Below are 19,544 nucleotides of genomic sequence, written 5' to 3' on the forward strand. Positions count from 1 at the left end.
TAAAGATTTTTCCAGGAAACTTTTATTAGGTCAGATAGTAAAAAATAGCAGCATTTCATTGTAAAAGAAAACAAGATATAAATATTTACACATGTGGGTGAAAGAAAGTAAAACAGTGAAGACGTGAGACTGTTGAGGTTTAAGCAGTGACTGCGTCATGCTCCTTGAACACGATGGTTTTGGGGTTGATTCCCACGCTCTTGGTGGTGTTGTGAGTTTTGTAGATGCCGATGAGGCGATCGGCGATCTCGAACATGTTGTTCCTCAGAGAGATGATGATGAACTGAGCGTTCTTTGTTTGTTCCTGCAGAGACGAGGAGAGAGAAACAAAAATTACAGATCGAAGAGAGATTGTGATTTTAATCTCAGTTGAGGATTATTTAGTGAATAGCTACTACAGAGGTGCTGTCAAATAGTAAACTTGAGAATGAAGCTTGTTCAGTGTTACACAACAAACACTGGGTTCTCATGAGTCAGTGATTAGTTCACTGATTAACTCAGAATTCCGTTGGCAGATGTTTTTCATGATCCTTTCTGCCTAAAATGTACTTTTATACTTTAGAGAGTTTTAGAACATAACTTGAACATGCAGCTTGTCTGGTCACGTAACACACTGTCATACTCACATAAATGTAACAGGCAACAATGGAGACATTCTTGAAATCAAGAGCAGCGTCTATCTCGTCCATGAAGTAGAGCGGTGTGGGTTTGTAGTGGTGCAGCGCAAACACCAGAGCTAATGAGCTCAGCGTCTTCTCTCCTCCAGACAGGTTAAAGATCTTCTTCCAGCTCTTCTTTGGAGGACGAACACTAGACACATCAGAAACAGAATCAGTGTCGAAACAAAAGGATGGGATTTATGTCTAGAGAAGTGTTGACAGGAACCTAAAAAGAAAAGGCACCTGAACATGATGCCCTCAGAAAAGGGGTCTAAACTGTCGACGAGCTCCAGCTCTGCGTCACCACCCAGCGTTAGCATCTGGTAGTTTTCCTTCAGCTTGTTTGTGATCATGTTGAATCCGGTCATGAACTCGTTGAGTCGCTGTTTGCGCAGTTCCTCGTAGCCGCGCTTGAATTGGTCCCTCTCTGTCGTGATCTCGTCCAGTTGAGCCACTCGCTGCAGGTACAGCTCCTCCTGGACACATAGTTACATAATGACAGTGTTTAATAACCACTGCCAAGGAGGTTTGGTTTTTGTCTGTGACATATGGTGCTAGCCTTGGTGGAGGTATGCACTTCTAGTTTGACATGAATGCTGAAAAACATTTCTGAGTCCCCCCCCCCCGCCCACCACCCCTCACTTCAACAGTTGCTTTTAAAAACAACGGGAAATTAGCCTCTTACTGTTCATTTGGTGTAAAGTCAAGAAATGCTTCAGGTGAATTTACAAACTTAGACAGGATGCCTGTTCTTGTGTGTTCATACCTTCTTCTTGTACTCAGCGATGGCTCCGAGGTTTGGCTTCATCTGAGCGCACTGTGTCTCTAACCTCATCATCTTGTTGATGATGACATTGGGATCAGAGATTTCTTCAAGGTCGGCAGGAGTGAGAACAGGAAGTTCCTCTGCCGGTTTGTCTTCAATCGTGTGAAGGGACAACTTGCTGGCCTGAAGAACATAAACAACAATATTTAATCAGCGCGGGGAAAAAAATAATTAGTTTACCGACACGCCTGTGACAAAAACAACTGTAACTTCCAACAATCTGACAAATAAATCCCTTAAACACCAGCCTTCAGTTCAGAAAACTAATGTCTCTAAAAAGAAAAAACTCATTAAGAGCCAATTCGTGGAATACGTGGATGAATTTGTTCAACACCTCATTTAGCAAAGCTCCTGAAAAACTGAAATGACATCAGTGAAGAAATAAATTATCTACAGGATGTTTTGAGGCTTGTTTTCCTCTCCGTCTCAACAAATACTTTGCTGAGTATATAGTTTATTTCCTCTTATTAACCCCCCCTGTTTCCCATCCTACCTCTTTCTGCCAGTGTTTGATCTTGTTGTTGTGCTCGGTGATGGTCGTCTCTATCTGCTCGACGCGGAGCCGGACGCTGAGGGACTCCTCCTGCAGAGCGTGTTCTTGCTGCTGCAGAACCTTGATCTCCTTCAGCACCCCCTGATACTGCTCCTGCACCTCTGGAAGCTCCGCCTGGAGGAGGAGAGAGAGAAAACAGTGGTGCTCACCTTGTTTGTGTTACCATAAGAATCATTTACATGTGGTGATTTCACAGAGCTACAGCAAGAAGAGGATGAGATATTAATGAGATGAAAGATACAAGTTTACTTGATCACTGGCATACTTGTCTAAAACATTTATTACAAGGTGGTTAGCAGACATTGATCAAATGTATCTGTTTCTTTCGCCTTTAAAATCATATTTCAAAAACATTGTGTCTCAACAGTTTACTCATGTTGGAGCTTTTCATCAGAAAGTGTTCTCTCTTGTTCTTGAAGCAAGAAAGTGTTGCAAACCTCTGCCTCCTGACAGGCCTTCATGATCTCCCCAGCCTCGTCTTCCAGCTTCTTCAGTTGTTCTGTGAACTCGGCCATCAACTTCTCATTCTCTTCCAGCTCAAGCTGCACACGACTCACACTCTCCTCACACTTCTTCAGGTTTCTGCAGAGTAGACACAGACAGCAGAAGACAGATATTAACCTTTGTGTGGTAGTGGTTAATATATGTGTAAGTAAAACTACTGACAGTGTCACGTTCTGTCATAAACTGAGTGAGTATTGCTCGGGAGCAACCAGTGCACCTCTGCTTGTTAACAGTCTGGTTTTAAGTAAAGGTGGATAGTGCAGCCTCCTTTTAGAGTACTGGCTTTTTTTCTCCAAGCGTGCAGACAGCTAATATAATGTCTCAGTTGATTTTCTACACTGTTCTGAACTGGTTGGATAGTTCATGAAGCTAAACAAGCCACAGCACCTGCAGCCGTCACTGTCGTTTCGCTTCCGCAGACTTCAGCCTCTCCTGAGCACATGATCAATCTTAGTGTTCCTGCTACAGATACTATTGATTAAATGACTGATTCAGTTGCAACCACCACATTGATCATCTCAAAGAAAGCAGCAACTAAACCAGGGAGAAAAACAAGTTCAGTAATTGTTCCTGTAACCTAATGGGTCTTAGATGTGATGGACATATTGTGCATCAGTTCCTCACCGGCCAGCTGTCTTAATGGCTACTTGGGCCTTGGTGATGGTGGAGGAGCAGTCATCCAGCTCCTTGTTGACCTTGTCAAGCTTGTCCTGCTGAGCCTTTAGCTTGTGGCTGTTGATGTCTACAATCAGGTTGTGGAGCCTCTTCACCTCATTTTCCACTTTTCCAGCTTTACTAGAAGCTGCATCGAAGTCTGAGAGAGCAAAAGTTGGTGTGAAGGGACAGAGCACAGAGAGAGGGATGAGATAGAACAGTTAAACTCATGTTAGATGGTGGGATTCATCTGAGAGAACTTATTTTTATGAATCCAAAACCATTTTCTGACATGAATTCCAAGAAAACGTCTGGAAGATTCAGGCCAAGGTTGTCCTCTGGCTAGAGCATGCAGGAGGCGGGATATGACTTCAAACTCTGCTTTGGAAATCACACATTTTTGTTCGTATCAAAATCTTATCGTCAATAGCTCTTGAATCTTGTTTTCTTTCCAAGTTGACATCTTTGTCTGTGTGTTCCAGTGTACTGCTTCTCTTTTTCATCCTGAGATATTTTAATACTTTTTTTCTGTTTTGTGTCCACCACAAGTTAGAAATGTCATCATTACACCCACTCACTCGCTGTGAATTTTCCTGCTGTATTCCCACATGGGCTCACTTTGGACATTTTACTAGGGGGCTGGCAGGAGAAGTTACATAAAATGTCTGCAGCAACTGACATTTGTGTTCTCACATACGGAAAATTTCAGGAAAATGTCCAGAGTTCAGTGATTGTCTGAAGGCAGTTTAATTGTGATAAACAAACATTTCAGGTTTATTTTGACACTAAAACAAGTAACGATAAAATGGGAAATTTTTGACAAATTTCTTATGTTGAGTGTAATTTTTTCCACAAATTACAACTAATGACTACCATGTAACAATCAATAACATTATTTTCCATCCGTTTACAGGAACCCACCTTTCTTGAAAGCATCCAGACTCTTCTCCATCTGCTTCTGTTTGGCCTTGTCCGGGGCAGCTGCGATCACGTTAGCCTCAAGCTCCTTCATCTGCAGTTTCAAGTGAGCCTCCTGGTCAGCAAGACTCTGATAGAAGGAAAAAAGGAAAATACTCGGTCACACAAAGAAAGGTTTTTATACATCTAAGTTGGCTGTGAATTGTAGAGGTTATTACTGAGCTACAGACAAATGAGTGGGACAGAAAAACAGTGAATGAAAAGGAGGATATGTATCTGATGTACAGTCATGCTGTTGGCGTATTTTTCCAGGGTGTTCTTCATGTCCCGGAGCTGCATCCGGAGGCGCTGGATGTTCTCCTCGAGCTGCAGCTTTCTCTCTTGGCAGCCCTGCAGCTTTGACACCCTCTCGTTCAGCTTACTCTCCATACGATCAAGCTGCAGAGAACACATACAATTGATCATGTCTCGTACACGACCCGCTGTGGTGATTATGTGACAATAATGGCTCATATTAATCATCTGAAAATCACAAGAGAAAAATAAAACTTCAGCTCTCTGAGTTTACAGCAGGAATTGTTTATGAAGCTTGCTTGACCCACTTGGAGTGGAGCAAATAAAAAGTCTTATTTGAGAGCGTATAACAACATAGTTTTATGGCAGTAAGAACTTAATGGTCATTTCCTATTGTTAATCTCTACTTTTTTGTTAATTATCAACACATTCACAAAATTAACACTGATAGATGCAAGCTAGCCACACACACAGTTAGAGCTTATCATCATGTCAACTAATACAATTATAACATCTAATCTGCTATTTGAGTTTCTGTGTTAACAGATAGATGCGACACATTTAACAAACATTTTCATATCTGGAAAAGGTTCAGTTATAAGTGACACCAAATATGTATCTGACTGCTGGACCAGTTTTCTACTTCAGAATAAACAACCGGCGATACCTGTGTCTTTTGCACTCACCTCCTCCTGGGAGACCTCAGTGCCAATAGAAGAGCCCATCCTGCCCTTCATTACTCTTCCTCCTCCAGTCATGGTCCCTGTGATTAACCACGACAGAGACACAAATAATAGGACTTGTAAAGAGAATATGTATCAGGGTTTCAACAAGTTAAATTGAAGACTTTTTAAAACCATAATACATTAAATTATTTTGAAAATGAGGGAATATTAATATTCCAAGAATTACTTCTACTTCATCATTGAATATTTTAACATATTAAGACTTTTTACAGCCTAAAATCCTGATGATTAAATTTTAGATGTTTTAAGACCCTGCAGGAAAACAGTTTTTCTTATATTCATGTAGAAAGCCCACACTATATGAAGAAAACATGAGCTGGGTTTAAATTATAACAGAAATAGAAAAGCACCCACCAGCCATCTCAATGATCTGTCCCTTGAGGGTGACCACTCTCCAGCGCTTTTCTTTCTGGAAGGCCATTCTTGTGGCTTGCTCCATGTCCTGGGCCACCAGCGTGTCCCTGAGGGCAAAGTAGAAAGCTGGTCGCACGCTCTGATCTTTCACTCGTACCATGTCAAAGAGACGAGGACATTCCTCTGGAGTACGAATGGGAGCCATGTTTTTCTCCCAGACCTTCATCTGAAAGAAGGATGGGAGGAGAAAGAGGGTGTTACACAAACCACTAATTTCATTATTATACCTAGCCAAACTGAAACTCTTTAAGTGATTAAAGAGGCTTCTAGACTGAGTACAATTTTCTTTACCTTGTCCAAACCGATGAAGGTGGCGACCCCAATGTTCTGTTCTTTGAGAAATGTGACACATTTCTGAGCTGTGTCAATGGTATCCACCACAATGTTGTCCAGAGCACCACAGCTAGAAGAAATAGCCACATCGTACTTCTCTTCTATGGCTCCAAGGTCTCCCTAAAAGCACAAAAAGTAGTTCAGAAAAAAGATACTATAGGATTCTGCTTTATTCCACATAATGAAGGCTTAAAACAAAATATATTTGACAAGGTGAGGTTGATGTTAATCTGCGCAATGTTAAGACTCAAGGTTTTCTGCGCACAATGGCTGTATGACCATTAATGAAATCCTGCTGAGAAACTAGTCAAATTAATATATGACTTTTTACCAATCTTCCAAAGATGCCAGGGATTACGCCCCTCTTCTTCTGCTGCATGAGCGCATCCAGGACCTTTCCTCGACTGCGGTTGGACGACAGAGAGCTCTTGGCTTCATCCACCTTCTGCCTCATTTCCCTCACCACTTCTCTGGTGTCATTATCCATCTTCATCAGCTGCTCCAACTCTCCCTCATCCTGCAGAGAGAAGTAATTCAAGGAAAAGTTCACATAATTTACACCACCTGCTGTGCAGATATATTGAACAGATGTAGTGAGTAAAAAGTTGTGCTTCGTGGTTTCCAAACACAAGATGTGATAAAATGCTGCTCCAATAAAATGCCTTCCAAACAACAATGTTGATATTTGCTTATACCTTCTTGAGCTCCTGCTCTTTCTGGGGTATTTTGACTTCTAAATCTTTGATGGCAGTGCGGCGATCTCGCAGAGTGTCAGAGGTGGATTGGAGAGTTTGCTTGGCCGTGTTGAGCTGTGTCAAAGCGGTGTTGTGGCGGCTAAGGTAGATGTCGAGTTCCGATTGAGCCAGGTCCATACGGGAACGGGTCTCATTTACAGCCTTACTGAGTTCCATCAGCTCTTTCTCTTTGGTCTGGAAAATACAAGAAGAGAGGTGGGGTTAGAAAACACAAAAGGTTTTGTACCCTAAGTGATACAAAGATTGCAACAAACTATCATTAAGAAGAATACAAAGAATACACACCTCTTTGTCCTGCTGCAAGCCACTGGTCTCTTCTTTCAGACTCTCCATGACCTCCTTAAGTTTTTCCTCTTCTTTCACCTTCTGCTTCTCCAGCTCTTCCTTGCGAACTGTTGCCTCAGAGATGGCCTTCTCACTGCTGGCTGGTACACCGCGCACTTCCTCCAGCTAAAAGATGAGCCAGAGAGGAGAACGTATAAAAACAGATGAGATGTGTTCAGGTGGATTCTAAGCAACAACGGCTACACCTGTTACAACAGTTAATTAATTAACGCTGCTACCAAACAGAGACCTAGAACTTTGCCTCTTAAACTAGATGAGTTAAAAGAGGTTGGTAGAGACGTTCTGACACAAGATGTAGACAGTAAATACACTGAATGTTTCTTATCAATGTCAGTTATGAGCAACTGTGCTACACATTCAGAAGCAGGCCAAAACATACAACTGTAATCACCTATAAACACACGTTCAGGACTGAGTGAGCCCTGGTTAAGACTGGCACAACAGTCTGCTGCTTGGCAGGGCTGAAACAAGGCAAGGAGTGGTGTGTGTGTGTGTTTCTATGTTTTGTAGGGTTAACTGCGGGTGAAACGTGAATGTGGCTTCTGGGAGTGTTACACAAGCCAGGCCATAGTTGACTACCACACAGTAGAACACTGCTCCCCAGAGGTCTGCCTGCCTCTGCCCAGCTCCCCCTCTGACCAAGACATTTCCAGAGCAGTCATTGTAGGTGGAGCACATGTTCTTTTAGAGCAGAGAAGATGATGAGCAGATATATCCACAGTTATGAGGGAACTCATAACTTGAGGTTTGTGTAAAAACAGTTTTCAGTAAGTGCTCAAGTTAGAGAAATATTAGTTTAAGGGACAGGGACATTGTTAAGATTGAAACAGAGCGCGCACACACTGATTATCAACCAGTGCGTTACTTGACAGCCCCCTAGTGGCTAGTTTAGGTGTCTGGCCTTCCTGTCATGAAATTTGACAGATGATGAAATTTGATCATTTTATTTCTCTCTGAATGTCAATTAATTTTGAGAAACACAGGGATTAGAAATGTTTTTAAAGCACAGCTTATACACAGTTCTACAAATGGCCCAGCATGATTGTCCATGTCAGTAGCAATGCACACATGTTCTGTTTGAAAGACTAAGAGCTTCATGCAGAATGTCAGTTGCATTTATCTGAAAACAATAGTTGTGACAGAGACCAGGTCTTCTGTCTAAAACACGAAAAGGAAAATGATAGGAACAGTTGTAAGTTCTCTGAAATACATTTAATATATCAAATAATGCCTATTATACTGACTTTAAATGGGTAAACAACTTTAAATTTACCCCATTAAAATCTCATTGCAAAAGAAACATGGCACAGATAAGCTAAAATGTAGTTATTGATACCTGCAATTCATTTATATGCAGGTTAATGAAGTCTTGACCATATTTTCCTCCATACCCCAAAACAACAGTCTTAGTGTTTTCTATAAAAAAAAGATTTAATAATAATTTTACCTGTCTAGGTTTCTTATTTGGACATGAAACAAAATCAACACAATAGCACTGGAGCTTAATACCACTGGTGCTACCTTGTCTTGACTTAGAACCTTGTATTTGTTAATGGACATGCAATTAAATGATCAAAGAAAATTATGAAAAAAGATTTTGCTAAAGATATAGTCTCCTAACAAATGTGTGTGCACCTATGAATACAGTAAAACATTTCCACTGTGACTCTGTCAAAGTGAAATAATTGAAAACCAGAGTAACCAAATCAAATTAAGTTTTAGAACTGTGTAATAGTGGACCTCAGAAGGCCAACACACCTTTTCTTTATCCTTTTCCAGCTGCTTCTGCAGTTTCTTGTTCTTGCTCTTGGAGTGTTTAATCTTCTCACGCACTTCAACATCCTGCAGGTCCAGCTGGGTGAACTTCTCCTTCTGGGTCTCAATGTACTTGTTGAGCTTATTTTGTTTCCTGGTGGAGGAACAGCATTTTTACTGAGTACATTTATTCAAGTCAGTCCTGTGGGACTCAACTGAAATATCAAATAAACCATGATAATCTCAAAATGGACCAAAATGATACATGCATACAAAGAATAATGGGTACAACTTACATCAGCAAAATGATTAAAATTAAAATTAGACAGTAAGCATTTTAAATTGGTAAATAAAGGGAAGAACAAAAAAAGCCTTACTTCTCCACATTTTTAAGCTCTTGGTTCATTTTCTCCATCTCCTGTGAAATCTTTGAATTTTTCTCAGTGAGTTCCTTTGTGTCCTCCAGGATCTTCTGCTTTTCCTGCTCTTTATCCACCACACGCTTCTGCAGATCATGACTAATGGCAAAGAGATGTATCAGGAAAAAAACAGTAAGATATAAAACTTAAATATAAAAGAAAGGCACCAGAAAAGAGTCATGCTTATGAAGGTTAAACTTTTTTTATTGCATAAATGTAACATATTTTTTTCTTTTTATGCTACTGTTGGATCTGTATTAAATGTAATGAGGTTATTATATTGTTTGATTCATAATGTACAGAACAGAGAGAATATGCTGGTGCACTCACACATAATATTGGCAAAGCTGACCCTTGTGTTTGAAAATGTCATTCTCCAGAGTGAGGAACTCCACAGCCTTGTTTCTTTCTCCCTCCAATGCATTCTTCTCCTTTTCCACTAGCTTCACTCGGTTTAGCTAGGACAGTTAACAGATTGCAAAACTTAATATCAGGTGACAGAACAGTCACAATTTATAAACAGTAGTCCCATGTTTAAAAAATATATATATAAAATTAATAACATTATAAAACTATTAGAGATTGTCCCCTAATTATTTATTATCAATATAACTTTGTACCTTGTTACTTACAGTAACAATAGTATAATAAAATGAAAGAAAAAATAAAATAAAATAGAGTCATACTAAGACAGCATTATCTTCAGAATTACATGTCCACGCACTAAAGGTTTCCTAAGAAAATCAATGAATCATGTCTGGGACAGTTGGCCTCGCAAAGTACTAACTTATCTTACATACTGCAGTTACATGATAACAAAAACTAGTAATTTTCATCACAGATGTGCATCAAAAACTTTCAAACATATTCTCACACAAAAGAAAACCTCTACATACTCTGAAACTCTTCTGTACAATGCAAATAAAGTTAGGACACAGGTCAGCTTTTGAATATGTAAGCAGATTTTGTATTAGCGTATGTCACCTTCTCTCCTCTCTGCTCATTGAGCAGCTCAATGCGGCGGGCCAGGGTTTGGATGGGCTCCTTCAGGCGGCAGGAGCCGATAATGTCCTCCAGGTACTCCAGCATGCCCTCATCATGCTCTGTCTGACCTTTAGGCTTCATCATAGCAATCTGCTCCACCTCACCCTAAGTACAGTCCAGACCCAGGGACAGACATACATGCAGTCATTTATAGAAAACACAGAGCTGCAATAACTCTTCAACTCCACACACAGTCATGTACTGTGTACCATACATACATTTTTTACAGGTTCACTGTGAGAACAACACAAATTATTTTTCCACACAGAGAAAGTAAGACAACAAAAAGATTGATTAAAATTTTTAAAAGCTAACAAACATCCCAAAAATATGAATTATGATTTAATCTGATAAATAAGTAAATAGTGTAATCACATGTGTTAAATATGCTTTGGATAACTTAGAAATAAGTAATAACACATTATAGCCTCACCACTCTGCCTAAACAAAAACTACTAACCATCACATAATTTGTGTTAAAATTACATTTGTTAAAATTAAAGTGAATTAAATACAAACACCTTTGATGGCTTTCTAATTTTGACCTCTTGGGAGCTACACCATATATACTGTACATGTATACTTTGACCTCAAGTCAGAGACAACTCTCTTCTGTAATTTTATTTGTCTGAACATAAGTTCATTTTTATTTTTTTAGTTGGGTTGGCTTAGAATAATATTCCTAGATAATACGTTTCAAGTTAAAAAGAAATGTAATCTAAATATGGTAAAAACTAAGTGCCAAACTCTTTTTCATTTATGTATAAGGGAAAACGCAGCTCACATATTATATTTATGTATGAAAGAAAGGAGAAGCCAGTAGAGGAAACTAAAAGGGCATCCCACGTCATCCACTGCTCTGACCAGTTCACAAAATAGACAGCTTCCCCTCAGACAGAGGCCTAGAAAAGTGACCTTGGAGAAGTCTCTTCCCATAGTCATGCAGCCATGCCATAGAGATAGCTAAAACTCTTAACATCCAACGAGAGAGAGAAGGAACATGCACACACACTTACAAAAAAGTGCAGCAGGATATATGTAATCAACCAGCTAACCACAAAACCACAGAAGAGGGTATAAACTTTGTGTTCACCTGAAACTAACACATACTGTAAAAAAATAATAAAAATTTAGGAAATACGACAAGGATTTAATTATCCGTTGGTTTTGCTGACATGAGTCATCCCCCCCGTAAACCTTGGGTTAATCAGTAATAATGGGTCAGGCACACACAGGTAATACAATCAGAAAGAGTAGGAATGTAACAAGTGACTTGGTTCCAACTCCATGCTAAATAAAAATCATTTTTTAAATGTATAATAAGAAAAGTAATATGAAAATAATACAAAAATGCATAAAATTCAGTGGAGGCAAAAAAAAAAAGCTGAACCAATATAAAAGCCATGGTAATGAAGGGTGTTTGATCCAGCCACACTGAAGCAGCACTGCCAATATTGGGGTTGGGGTCTATTCTCACACGCCAATATTTACGTGCTGCTAAAGCGTGGCAGGTAGATGGGAAAAGGGAGGGGAAGGGAGATCCAACCTATCCTCACTGGTGGGTCAACCCAATCACAGAAGTTTGCCTCTCTAAAAACTATAGCTCTTTGTGTCCAGGTCCATGCATGGGTCAATTTGAATTTTTTTCCTTAAAATTCTAAAGCAGCAAATTATGGTTCGCAACTTTTCTACATTGTTTCAAACCATGATGCGCTGCTATAGCAGTCTAAGGGCTAGCAGAGGGCACGTCCTCTCTCTTCCAATTCCAGTGCAACAGGTTATTCCCATAGAGAAACAAGGCTTTAAGGTAGCCGTGAAAACATTTGCCAAACAGAACTGTGACATGGGCAGAGGGTGAAGAACAGGAAATCTGACAGAATGAAATGGTCGCAGCAGGAAGTTGAAATAAAAAAATTGAATTTACCTGTAAGATCAGAAATCTGTTGTGGTCTAGGTCAATACCGTGGCTTCGGAGTAAAGCCCCAACTTCTTTAAATGTGGCTTTCTTGCCATTGATATGGTAGACTGAGGAATTGTCTTTGTTGGCAGTCCTGGAAACATAGAACTTGCTGTTGGGAATAACTTCGTAGTCATCTCCTTCCTGGCTCAGAGGGGGAGGGGTAGAAGACACAGCAGCTTAGAGCAGAACAGCTCAGAAGAAACTCAAACAGCTCTAAACATCAACTGATAACACTCAAAATACTGACAAATCCACAGAGGGGGGTTAGAGAAAAACAGCCCTTTTAAAAACTATTACAAAAAGGGTTTGTTTAAAAAGAACAGAGCCCATTTAGACCAACTACACTGACATGTAGAAAATTTTCTTAAATCTAAATATAGCAATATTGGAGTGTTTTCTATCTTATTACATTTACAAAATGTTACAACATGTTAGAAAGATGCAATTAACAATACCATAGAAAAAGATGCAAGAAATGTATTGATTTTTAGAACCAAGTCTATTGCAAGTATTTGTGCTGTGTACACCACTTCATAAAAAAAATATAAAGTTTCAAAAAAGGAAGATTAACACATCAGTGAAGTTGTCAAAATTATGCAATTAGTTTAACAACTTGATTTTAATTTTCTGTGAACCTTTGTATTCAAACAGAAAGTTTTAGATATATTTAACAGAGGCCAAAGCTAAACTTACTCACACCCATGATGGCAGATCAAATATAGAAACAAATTTAACTCTGATTCTCTAAAATGCAGGTAGTTTAAGATATTTTGTGATCTAATGCAATATACAAAAATTATCTTAATATAAACACCCAGTTTATTGTCTTTTTACAGTACAATCAAATAACTAGAGCCAAGTCACTACATGGTGCATTTAAAAATTATTTAAAAAATAACCAGATAAATTCTAGCACATTATGAATTGGATATGGCTCATGTGGGCGTTAGCTGTAACTTTCATGACTTATTTCAATCAATGTTTAGTCACAAGTGTAATACCTGAATAGCAATATCATATAATGAGCACTGAGGGAAAAAAAATATTTAAAATTCAAGAAAAATATCTATTCACCAGAAAATATTTCTAGTTGCTCCTCTTCAATTAGGACTGTATATTTATTAATTTAAGAGAGGTTAGAGTGGGTGTGGTGTGTATCTGTGTGTCAGAGATATAGCTACCTTATCAATGATCTTTTGAAAATGCACCTCCACTGTACAGCTTTGGACATCTTTGTGTTTATCAGAGCTGTGAATCAGCACAGAGAGCTTTTTTGATCTGATCTTTTGAGCTCTGTATCCAAACACAAAGAGCATTGAATCTATCACATTGGACTTCCCACTTCCATTTGGACCAATGATGCAGGAAAAGCGCTGGGAGAAAGGAAAGAGTGAAGATTAAAAAAAATAAAATAAAATATAATCATACGAAATTATATTGCAATCACACACAAATACTGTAAATGACATATTTAGAAGTACATACTAACATTTTAGCATCGTAAGATTGTGACAGCTAATGTAGTGTGAGTGGGTGTAGTTAAGGTTTACTTTTATAAACCCATATTTGCACAGCTATGAGGGGAGCAGAAAAAGGTGAAAAGACAGAGTTTTAAAGAAAGTCACAATTTAGGGGAAATGTCAGCACACCATTATATCACTACCCTTTGTAAGATACATTCACTAAATCAAAATGGAGGAGTGTGACTTTTTCCACTTTTAATCCTTTGAACTCAATAAATGTTATAATAAACTACCATCAATAATTTGATGCTTTTTGAGTCTTCCACTGCTCAATGAGGCAGCATGTTTACAGCTGCATCAAATAAAAAAAAAATGAGACAAATAAAATGGAAGAAACACTGCAAATGATGTTAAGTCTGTAAACACATTAAAAACGTGTTTCCCCACGCAGGGTTTACATTTGGAAGTAATTTTGGCCGTACCTTGTGAAAAGGCCCCAGAATCTGCTCGCCTGCGTACGATTTAAAGTTGCGATTGACTAAATGTGTTATCATCAGGCGAGGAGCGCCCGGTTCATTGGTCATTGCTGGGGGCGGGGGTGGAGGGATGCTACCGAGAATCTCCTCCAAACTTCGATTATCAACCGCCTCGGCAGCCTCCCCGTGAGACGGATCTGTGGCATGACAAAAAAGAGTAAAGTAAAACTTTTATTCCTCTGCGAAAGGTTTCAGGTGGAGGGGACAGTGGTGCATGGGGGGAGGGGTGGAGCAGAAAAAAAACAAACAAACAAAACACAAGCAGCGCAGCAAGAAAGTCACATCACCACTCCCGAGAAAGTTGACAGGGCTTATTTCTTCTTTGTTCTGAAAACACGAGCCAACCCCCCTCAAAAAAGCAGAACTCTACCATGGCCGCTTATGACGGGAGCACATTATTATACAAACGCAATCCACGAGAAGCGTTCATTCGTGAGAATGGATGCGCCACATTCATTCCGTCGAGGGCGAAGAAGTAAAGTGTGAAATTCGACCATCAACGTCACATTTTCACTCATGTCGGACTGGGCTCAAAACACACAAATGGGAATTCCTGTTTTGTGATTATAAATGAAGAACGCAAAAACCCGATGTGTGTTGCCATCACACCGAGCCACAGCGACCTGTCCAAAACCTATTGTGCTCACATAAGCATAAACAAGCGATGGGGTCGATGCTTGTAAATTAAATACTTAACATCTCAACATATAACACAGGATACACACACCACTTGATACCAATATGCACCACAAGCATCGCATTCAAATTACATAATATCAAGTTATAAGAATAAAGTCAAACACCCTGTTTGATCAACTACATAAAAACACTTCTGCATCCGAAACAAATCACCTCGTTAGTTGAGAAGATCCGAGGAAGAAGTGCATTCGACGATATCATCTCAAAAATCACGAGATGTTTATTGATAGCAGGCACTTTAGAAAAAATATACATCAGCCTTTGTAACTACGTGTTGAGATCTAAGTAAGAAAAAAAGGCTCCACAGCTGTGCCAATTGGCAAAAAATAGCAAGTACAGCAACACACGCAAACGCCATTGAGTGAACACAACTTATTTAGATTCACAGACACCAAAACAGCCTTTGTTACTTGCCAGTTGTCGGTGGTGCCTCCTCTTTGCCATTGGAGTTGGTTTCTTGTGGGGGTACATCCAGCTCGTCCTCGGAGTCATCCCGAGGCTGCGACCCTTTCCCTCTTGGCTTGGCGGAGGCAGTGGAGCTCTTTGCAGTTTTAGATGGCATGGTTTGAAATCTGAATGGGTCATTGGTGGAAAAAAGGGAATATCCATGAGTGGGTTTCGTGCCTGTCAATCTCCCAACTCCTTTTTTGGGGGTCGGTCACACACGCAGCTCCCCTGTTGTCAGGCTTTAATCATCACCCCAGTCAGATCTAACTACCGCCCATCTACCGGGTAGTCCGTAGTTTTTTCATAAAGTAACGCAGTTGTTTCACCAGTAGATAACAACATGGATACAAGTGGGTACGACCTAAACAAAGTGGATTATTAAAAAGGCTCTCGCCTTGATAACACCAGAGATGTGGTGATTGTAGAGAATAAGATTCTAGTATAACCCTAAATAAGTTTTAAATTATTAATGGCCTCCTGCGAGTGTCTCTTCAATAACCTCGTGCACCCTAATGTGGGATTTGGAGGAGGAAAAAAAAGCTAAACGTGTAATAATAATCCTTGCCATGTTGTGAAATCGTGAAAATAAGATTAACGCAAACTGTAAAACAAATCCTGTGCATCTGCACGAACTGGTCGCAGCTCTGCCTAACGCTATCTTAAACGACCTTTACGGAATAGACGCATCTGAACGGGCTCACTGGTCGATGGCAAAGACGCAACATCCTCAAAGCATCGAAATCTAAAAGTGACACCGACATTAGCTTCCATCCTCTCTTCTTCTTAGGCTGGGGGCGGAGGTGCAGACGACGCAATGTGACTCACTAGCTAGTTGGAGAGCGCATTCAAACTGTATCCTCACTGTAACTGCAGCGTTGTAATAACACGGATATTAGCCGCGTTAATACGTGGGCGCCGCTAGCCTGACCCCCCCCCCCCCCCCGATTGAAATAAACAACTTTGCCACGTTACTGCGCAATTTCCCCCATTTGCTCGCGTTAAGACAAAGTTAGCCGCCGTAGCTAGCGATCTAACGTTTAGTTGCGCAGCGAGGCTAAAGCTAACATAGCTGCTAACTTTGACTGGCGAACTTATCAGCGTCGTGGATGTATAACGTTATGGCAACGCAGTAAAGTCAGAGTTGGGGTTATCTGAATTGAAAGGAGAGCTTTTACTCAGCGTGAGCTTAAGCTCAAGAAGCTGACGTTAACCAGACTCAAGGCGCTGTGGTTAAAAAGTTTAACGCCCATCTACAGCATTAACATTAGCTTAGACTACTGCGTGTTACTGTAACGAGCGTCTGTCTCCGAAAAAAGGTGAAAGCTGCATTAAATGTGTAATAAATCGTAAAAGCTACAACTCTCATTACATTCAGGAGTATGTCAAAGTTTGCCAGTTTCTTTCGATCCGCAGCTAATGTTGAAACGCAAATTAATAAGTGCTGTTAATGTTAAGTCTGATTTGAAACTAATGCAACGCACTTCAGCAAATAGACGGAACCCAGCCATCAACTCTCCCCCAAAAAGCTTTCTTTGTACCTTCCACAATATGCACGCGGTGCGCCAAAAGTCTCCCTTTCCGAGCCGAATCGCGATTAAGAAAACAAAAGGCGTCCGTGAATCCAGAATTCGGCAGAAAATAATCCACAAAAATTAGCCCCGTGTCATCCCGAGTCGCTGCCCTGCTTGAAAACTCCAACTTGTAAATGGCGCCTAAACTGTGCCGTCGAACCAGATTCGTTAGAAACTGACGCAAGGCACCATGGACCGTTCAAAGGGCAGGGGAAAAAAACACGAGATTCAAAAAAAGGGGGACGAAGCCAACTCCGCCTCGCTGCGATCACCCGGCGACGCGATGAGAAAAATAACAAGAGAGCACGAAAAACACTCAGTAATTAAAACCATATTCTCCACGTTGTTTTATATCGAGCGAGATTATTGTCAGATTCAAAGTCTAATGTTTCTACGTGTTCAAACGGTTGCCTTGGTTACAGCAGAGCAAAGTCCCCGCCCCTGCCAATAGTTCCGGGAAATATTGTTCGATTATTGCTGATATTAGTTTGATTTGAGTTTAATGATTCATGTTGAATACATCCTTTCAATATATATCGTTTGTTTTATGTTACTTAAGCTATATGTGTTGTTAAAGAAACGAGACTCGCAACTCTCGCGATAACTCATTTTCAAACTGTTTATTGTGACCCAGATTAAATGGCTAACCGAGAGTTAGCATGATAACCACTGCGACTGTACGGGTATTAGTGGTGGATGGGCTCGTTTTGTATCGTCGCGACCACCCGGACTGTTGCTAGAGTAAACGACACGCAGGCATTCGCAGGATAGAGTCGGTAACCCACAGCACGATGTCGGCTTTAGCCATGAAACCAAGTTAGCATTAGCATCGGAGCTGTGGCCAGTGCTCGGGGACATCAGAGGATTCGCGTTAGCAACAGTGTCTGTGCCGTAGCAACTGCAGACGCTTGTTTCCATCACCGACAAACAGCGGAGCTTTTCCTCCAGCGAGGGGTCAAGAGGGATTTATCCACAATGAGAATGAAAACGTCTTTGTTGAAGGAATCCAAACATATCCTTTCTGTGTTATTGTTAGCTGTTTAACCTGACATGTGTGTTTTGTTATTGCTCCATGATATATTGTTATGAGATTTGTTATTGTTTTTAGCATTACTAATGTGTCTAGTGGTAACTGGTATCTTTCTAATCTATTCATTTGTAACACAACTTCTTGCTATTGTTATCATCATTAATGTTAGCACCAACGTCATCAAATGCCTCTAGAAGTAACTGGTCACTCTCTGATGTTGTTAGCCGTTTAGCTTTACACTTATAAAACTTTATTTGATGTTATTATGTAAAACAGCTTCAAACACGTAGCTAGTTCTTATCATCACTAGTGTTTGCACCAACGTTATTGAATGTTTCCTGTGGTAAATGGTTATTTCCTAATGCCTGTAAGAAATCTAGAATCTGTAAAGTATCCTTTCATTTATTGCAGTGGCTGTCATGGCACTTCCCATCACTTTCCTTAACAGCAGATCACATAAGGAACTTGTGAGCTGTGTCGGCTGGACCACAGCAGATGAACTGTATTCGTGCAGCGAGGACCACCAGCTCCTCAAGTGGAACCTGCTGACCAGTGAGACCAGTCTGGTTGTCAAATTGTCTGATGACATTTACCCCATTGACCTACACTGGTTACCCAAAACCACCGGTGGCAAGAGACAACCCCAGGCTGAAATCTTTGCCCTCACCAGCACCGATGGTAAGTGTTTTTATTACTCCACTTCACAGTGGGCTACAGGACCTTGATTCCGTCAGTTTTATTTAACAAGTCATCTATTTGTTGAACAGCCACATGATCAAGATCACTTATTTTCCAGTCATACCTGTACAGGAGACATTTTAACAACATTGTGTTAAAGTAGAGTTGTTTTTCAACACTGTAATACGACACTTAACGGTACAATCTGGATGACGTGCATCTATATGGCCTTGTCTTTCACTTCTTTGGCTTATATTAGATATAAACACATAGAATATGGATGTACTGTTATGGCAGGCAACGTGTGGTCACAACACTAATGGCAGTGTAGGGTTGCATAAACACACCCACAAACTGAAGCAGCAATTTTCTCTGGCAGACCAGAGAGTAGTGAAAAGTCTTGTTACGATTCACTTTTTGAAACTTTCTCCTGCTGCTTACATTGTTGAAGTTAAAGATAAATCAACATCGCTCCAATTATTGCTTCAAATAAGTTTTAGGTTTTTATTAAAAGATACATTTTGATCAACCTTGAGGCTTTTCTTAGCCTTTCCTTTTCCTTCACAGTATATCTTTATTTTGTAAAACACTTATTTAGTGTGTTAACAAGTATGCAGCGAAACAATGTTTGGCAACAAAAATGAGGACTGGGATTGTGAGTGCACCTGTAATTGAAATAGAAAATATACTTTTAATACTTTAACAGATAGAAATTGTCGTTCTCTATTGCTGTGTATGCCTGTTATGCTTGCTACCTGCTGGACCAGTAACATCCACTTTTGTTGGGATTTCCAAAATTAGAAATGGGAGAGAGCAGCAGCATGCTGATTTTCAGTTTTTCAGTTTTTTTAATTGCATGTTAGGTGATTGATAGTTGTACATTTACTTATCGTGCTTAATTATAAAGTTTTGCCAGGCTAGAGGTTAGGATTTCTATTCAA

The 19,544-nt window shown here is 40.0% G+C and overlaps 2 protein-coding genes across 2 annotated transcripts in view; one reads left to right on the forward strand and one right to left on the reverse strand.

The window, feature by feature from the left end:
• Nucleotides 1–17,048, reverse strand: smc4 (structural maintenance of chromosomes 4). Its single transcript, XM_069534872.1, has 24 exons — nt 16,863–17,048; nt 15,292–15,449; nt 14,125–14,315; nt 13,361–13,552; nt 12,144–12,320; nt 10,160–10,324; nt 9,506–9,633; nt 9,134–9,274; nt 8,760–8,910; nt 6,942–7,106; nt 6,597–6,830; nt 6,233–6,418; nt 5,860–6,021; nt 5,509–5,734; nt 5,095–5,171; nt 4,400–4,552; nt 4,118–4,244; nt 3,167–3,356; nt 2,476–2,620; nt 1,979–2,152; nt 1,426–1,608; nt 903–1,135; nt 627–810; nt 1–304 (listed from the first exon to the last, which is right to left on the reverse strand). The coding sequence occupies exons 2-24, from the start codon at nt 15,437–15,439 to the stop codon at nt 140–142; spliced, it is 3,897 nt and encodes a 1,298-aa protein (XP_069390973.1). The 5' UTR covers nt 15,440–15,449; nt 16,863–17,048; the 3' UTR covers nt 1–139.
• Nucleotides 17,049–17,523: 475 nt separating this feature from the next.
• Nucleotides 17,524–19,544, forward strand: part of ift80 (intraflagellar transport 80 homolog (Chlamydomonas)) — a 28,122-nt gene continuing 26,101 nt past the window's right edge. Inside the window, exon 1 of the mRNA XM_069534873.1 lies at nt 17,524–18,603. Coding sequence (XP_069390974.1) covers nt 18,345–18,603 — 259 coding nt within the window. The 5' untranslated portion in view covers nt 17,524–18,344. The remainder of the gene's footprint in view (nt 18,604–19,544) is intronic.

This window comes from Paralichthys olivaceus, chromosome 11 (assembly GCF_024713975.1).
Source record: "Paralichthys olivaceus isolate ysfri-2021 chromosome 11, ASM2471397v2, whole genome shotgun sequence".
Lineage (NCBI taxonomy): Eukaryota > Metazoa > Chordata > Actinopteri > Pleuronectiformes > Paralichthyidae > Paralichthys > Paralichthys olivaceus.

Bases quoted from the DNA above. Each gene is read 5' to 3' on its own strand.
- smc4 (XM_069534872.1), bottom strand. From the start codon at position 15,439: ATGCCATCTAAAACTGCAAAGAGCTCCACTGCCTCCGCCAAGCCAAGA. The intron at 12,321-13,360 runs GTAGCTATATCT...CCTCTGAGCCAG, and splicing joins TTCAAAAGATCATTGATAAG to GAAGGAGATGACTACGAAGT. The intron at 305-626 runs GTGAGTATGACA...TCGTCTCTGCAG, and splicing joins TTGTTGCCTGTTACATTTAT to GAACAAACAAAGAACGCTCA.